This window comes from Ictidomys tridecemlineatus, chromosome 11 (genome assembly GCF_052094955.1).
Source record: "Ictidomys tridecemlineatus isolate mIctTri1 chromosome 11, mIctTri1.hap1, whole genome shotgun sequence".
Classification (NCBI taxonomy): domain Eukaryota; kingdom Metazoa; phylum Chordata; class Mammalia; order Rodentia; family Sciuridae; genus Ictidomys; species Ictidomys tridecemlineatus.
The window spans coordinates 15,783,986-15,789,409 of record NC_135487.1 but is presented as its reverse complement, the minus strand read 5'-3'; the positions used below and the strand labels follow the sequence as shown (position 1 = coordinate 15,789,409).

The 5,424-nt window shown below is 45.3% G+C and overlaps 1 protein-coding gene across 2 annotated transcripts; it reads right to left on the bottom strand.

Moving 5' to 3' along the window:
* Nucleotides 1-210: 210 nt before the first annotated feature.
* Nucleotides 211-4,803, bottom strand: Rpl11 (ribosomal protein L11). 2 transcript variants are annotated; one of them, XM_078025594.1, is made up of 6 exons: nucleotides 4,661-4,803; nucleotides 3,760-3,907; nucleotides 2,585-2,691; nucleotides 1,916-2,047; nucleotides 694-804; nucleotides 211-289 (listed from the first exon to the last, which is right to left on the bottom strand). In XM_078025594.1, the coding sequence occupies exons 1-6, from the start codon at nucleotides 4,664-4,666 to the stop codon at nucleotides 260-262; spliced, it is 534 nt and encodes a 177-aa protein (XP_077881720.1). In that variant the 5' UTR covers nucleotides 4,667-4,803; the 3' UTR covers nucleotides 211-259. The 2 variants fall into 2 exon arrangements, with proteins under 2 accessions (XP_077881720.1, XP_077881719.1); XM_078025593.1 differs by having other exon boundaries at nucleotides 3,760-3,910; nucleotides 4,661-4,797.
* Between the last annotated feature and the right edge of the window lie 621 nt (nucleotides 4,804-5,424).

The window sequence follows — 5,424 nt, the reverse complement described above, 5'->3', positions numbered from 1 at the left end:
AACCAGTTTACATGGACTATTGCACCACAGCATCACCTAGAAGGGTGTGGTAAGCACAGACAACACTTGGACTTGGATCTGCCAAGAAACACTGACATCCAAACGGAGAACAGGGTTTTTACCAGCTATTCCCATCGAAGCTTTAAGTGGCTTGAGATCCAGGGACTTGAATATGGCCAGACTCCTTTCACAGAACACACAACAGTAATGTACATTTCACTGAAAATGTTTTATTGGCCTTTTGGATAGAAACGGGAATTTATTTGCCAGGAAGGATGATCCCATCATACTGAAAGAGAAGAGATTTTTATTTTTTTTTCAGAAAAGGAGGCAACAGCAATGATTGCAGCAAAGGCTAACACCAGAGAATTCAAAACTAATACATGAACTTCTGAATCCCATGTTGTTTCTGGATTAAATGGGAAGCCAACTAACAATTGCCATACTGTGCTCACTACACTATACCTGAAAAAAGGGGGTTCCTTTTAAAGCCATATCCCTCCCCTTCCAGCTACCCATATTCACAGTTCTGGGGGTTCTTTTAAATCACCAACCCCAGAAACCCACATTTGCCAAGCTGCCCAAATACTCTCTCTCCTTAAAGAAGCTACCCACCAAATAGTACCATATGTTTTGCACCCCCAAATCCCAACTCCATCCACCACCACTTCACTTGAGATCCATCAGCTTTACCTTCTGCTGGAACCAGCGCATGGCCTCCTCTTTGCTGATTCTGTGTTTGGCCCCAATGCAGCCTGTCCTGCGCTTCTTGTCTGCGATGCTGAAACCTGGCCTACCCAGCACCTGTCCCAGGAATAACCAACAGTCACCTAGCCAGCTCAGAGTCAAGGGTAGACAGATAAGACTCACACATTGGAGACTGATCAAGTCACCTGGCAAATCTGGTTTTCTGGAGCAAGACCCAGGATGATCTCAGTGTCTGACAGAACAGTCACTGGCATCCCAAACAACCTAATGTTATATAAGATAGGCTTGCCGCACAGGCTGGAATTTTCAACACATTCCTCCTTCCCTACCCAACTTCCAGTGGTGCTGAAGATTCTCTACTGCTGTTCCCTAATCTCCAAAGCAATTTTCTTTTAAAAAAGCCAAGTTAAATAAAAGGTTTGCAGGCTGGGGATGTGGCTCAAGCGGTAGTGCACTCGCCTGGCAAGCGTGCGGCCCGGGTTCGATCCTCAGCACCACATACAAAGATGTTGTGTCTGCCAAAAACTAAAAAATTCTCTCTCTCTCTCAAAAAAAAAAAAAAAAAAAAAGGTTTGCTGCCCCAAACGTTCCACAAATACCCAATTTTCATTACTTTTGTGTTATTTGGTAAAGGTGTCTCTACCTAATTCAGGTTCCATATTAGTCAAGCCTGCTGCTTCTGGGTATTATGTATGAACCAAAAACACTGCAGTAACACAAATAGTCACTTTTACATTAAAATCCCCAAGCATTACAGTTGCATCACCCAAACCTGGTTCTAAGTTATCTGGGTGGAAGCCAAATCTCTCCAAGGTCCATGGGAAGGAGCTGGGAAAGAGTAGCCTCAGTGCATCCAACTCCCAGGTCAAATGCAGCACCAGCACCTCTCAGAAAATTTCCAATTCACTGGAAATTCACTGATTGTAATAAATTCCCTGTATTCCCCTTTTAAGCCATGTTGGCACTTGATCTCAGACTGAAAGCTTCACAACAGCAAGGACCTTGTCTGTCTGTCCTGTGCTGTACCTCTACAGTTGCCACAAATGAGACTCATCTTCCCAAAGGGGGAAAACACAAAGCAGACAATACTCAAAGCTTCAACCCAACATCTGAACATCAAGCTAGCACAAAAAAAAAAAAAAAAAAAAAGAGTAGCCAATTCCCCTCTCCTCACACACCAAGAGTGGGAAAAAGGTCTATTCATTACCACATAGAAGTCCAGACCGTAGATACCAATGCTTGGATCATATTTGATGCCCAGATCGATGTGTTCCTGGATCCCAAAACCAAAGTTGCCAGTATCTGAGAAGTTATTTTTCCGTAATTCATACTCCCGCACCTGAGGAGAAAAATGCAGCAAATTCATTACTTGTTACTTTTTAACTACCCCCAAATAACTAGTTCAACCTGTAATACTTGGCACCCCGAAACAAAACTACAATTCAATTTAACTTTGCAGGGAACACAATCTGGATTTCCCCACACCAAATCATATATCCTACCTATGGATTTCATAGAAACTACCCAACTTCCAAAGAGCAGAGGCATCAAAATGACTCCTAGACTCTCAAGTATCTAATTTTTTTCCCTTCACTTTTTCAGGGCTGAAGACCAAACTCAGGTCCTTGATGTGCCAGGCAAGCGCTCTGCCACTGAGCTAATCCACCACCCTTCCATCTTTTCAACCATCAAAGAAAACAATTTAATCCTGCTAAATATAGAAAAAGTACTTTAGAAACTAAAATATATGCCTGTGCAGGGCATACAGCTCATTAAAAAGAATAGCACATTAAATCCTAACTAAGACCACTGTAATTACCTACATGTTGTTAAGTAGGTGCTAATCGATAGTGTCCTGTGAGGGGACCAGCCTCACCTTTAGACCTTTCTCCAGGATTTCTTCTGCCTTGGCCCCACGAACTGTACAGTGAACAGCAATCTTTTCATTTCTCCTGATGCCAAAAGATCTGACAGTGTATCTAGCTGCAGGTAGGGGTAACAAGGGTTAGGTATTGTCATACTGCACTCATCTCTTCCCCAGAAGATCTCCATAGCCAAAAGAGGCACTAAATATCCATCCACATTCTAAGTGCTGGTGTTTTATCAACTTCATCTATAACACAAAAAACGAATTTTCCAACTTCAAAGTAATCCAGTCATACCTCAACAATTAAAAATGCAAAGCCAAAAGGTCAAGTTCATAACCACAATAGGTCAAAGAGGCACTAATACTATGACAATCATTGTGTTCTTTTTAAATTTTGTAATCATAGACACAATACCTTTATTTATTTTTATGTGGTGCTAAGGATTAAACCCAATGCCTCTCATGTGCTAGGCAAGTGCTTTGCCACTGAGCCATTACCCCATGTTTCTTAAGAACATTTCTTATGTTCTTAAGAAAACAAAACACTATTGATAACAGCCAATATTTCCTAAAAGCTTATTGCATCCTTATCCTCAGTTTACCAATGAGGTTCTGAGAAGTTATCAACTTGGCCCAAGATCACAGCTGGTAATAAGAAACAGGATCTGAACCCAAGGATTCAACAAATTCTACTATCCTCAAGCAATAGAGCGTACACTAATTCATTTTATTCTTTGACTTTGATGAAAAAGCAACTACTATAATCTCCTTTATGCAAATAAGCTCAGGGAGGCCCAATCAGCCGAACTCACATTAAGAAGAGGCGAAGCCAGAATCAGAATTCAGGCAGTCTCAGTATACAGCCCCGTTCTTACCTGCTAATCGGGTCTAATGTCCCTTCCTATGATCCTACTCTCTTCCAAATAAGGAGGATTCGAGGTAGAGTAGGACCCTGCTCATATCCTACTTACTTGAAAAATCTCTACTTGGGTCAGTGTGAGCTGGAGATTTGCTCACAGAAACGTGGTATGCCACCACCACAACTAACCTCCACAGGGAGGATGCTTCTTTCAGTAGTTCATTAACACTTAATTTAAAAGATGTCAAAGGCAACATCCTACAGAGGCCTGACAAGAGGTATTATTAATAACCCCCCAGCCCCCTCCATGTCCGCCACTACTCACCTTTAGAAAACACTGGAGTCTGGCCTGTAAGCTGTTCCAACACCTTGGCAGCCCGGGTCAGTCTGTCTCCACTCTCCCCAACGCAGATGTTGAGGCAGAGCTTGCGGATGCGAAGTTCCCGCATGGGGTTCTCCTTTTCGCCTTGATCCTGCTGCCAACAGGGTAGCACCGCAGTCAACACACTCACAACCCGGTCACAGCCGAGACCTCGGTTTTTACTACTTCCCACTTGCGCGCCCTACTTTATTTCCTGCTCATCCCAACCCTAGATAAAGCCCCAAGGATTTAAAGGGGTTCGCTGTGTTTGCCGGGGAGACGGGAAGGAAGCCCGCTCGGGACCACGACTGACTCGCACGCGCGGCACGGCACAGCACTGAGGACGAACCCCAAGGGGCTCAAAGCGCTGGGTGAGAACCCCCCATGTAAGGCCGAAAAAGAAGGGGACGAAAGCCGATTTTAAATTCAGAGGAAACAGGAAACACGTGGTTTGCGACGTCCCCACCACGCTCCCAAGTTGTCCGCGGGCTGGGGCCGAAGACTGTCGCTTTTCTCAGCAGAGCAACCGGCCGAAGTTCCCCAGCACCTGACAAGTCTCAAGTCCCCGGGGCTGGGTAAGAGCCTGGACCCCATGTCCTAAGACCCTCCCCTCGCCCAAGCTGCAAGCACTGCAGCCGGGGCCGTGCCCTGAACTCTCGGAGCGACTTCCCAGAGCCAGCTCCTAGGAGATGACAGGGTCCAGCCCCGCGCCTTCAGCCGTGCCGCACGGCCCGGCCAGTTTCGGCTCGAGCAGCTCTGGGGGCTCCGTCCTCCTCGGTTCACCGGTGACATAGGGCCCGGGGGCTCGACCCGCCATGGATGGAGACGGATGAGGGCGAACCAAACCCAAACCTCCACTACTCACCGCCATGATGGAGAACAGGAAGAGAGAGTGGAGCTTCCGGCCCAGGGCCTTATGGGTCAAGAGGCGGGCTCTTTTCCCAGGCTGACCAGAGAGACGAGGGAGAGGAAGAGAGACCGGGCGCAGCGTCCACCTCCCTCTAGTGGACGGTGCTTGCAACTGCAGACTGGTTTTTAGTTCCTGACCCCATTGACGTCGTCCCTTCCTACAGTCTCAGACCTGATGGTTCTTGCACAGTGACACTGAAAGCTACATTATACCAACTGTGCAAGTTATGAAGCGAATTTAATCTGTAATAATACAAAAAAAATAGAATTTATACAAATAGAACAGAGTGGTGGTTTAAGCCCCTGCGTTGTGAAAATAAGCAGATGTGGACGTGTTTTGGCCAGCTAATGGCTCTGTGACCTTGGGCCGGTTAATTAGAACTTGCAGCCTCAGCTTTCCTCGAGTGTAAAATGGAGGATATCCTATATCTCACTAGGATAAACATTCAATGAGGTAGTTGTGTAAAACTCCTGGTAAGCCCCAAATAGGTTGTTACTTATTCTGATCACTGACCTTAATTATGTAAGAGCATATCCTTTAGAAATACTCATCCAGTATTTGGGGTAAAGGGGTCATGGCCTCAGCTTAGTCTCAAATTGTTCAGAATAAAACATTTATTTAAACATTTAGGATAAAGCAAATGTAAATTTACGATTTGGGGAGTCGGAGTGAAAGATATATGGGGCTTTTTGCAACTTCTCTGTAATTCTGAAATTGTC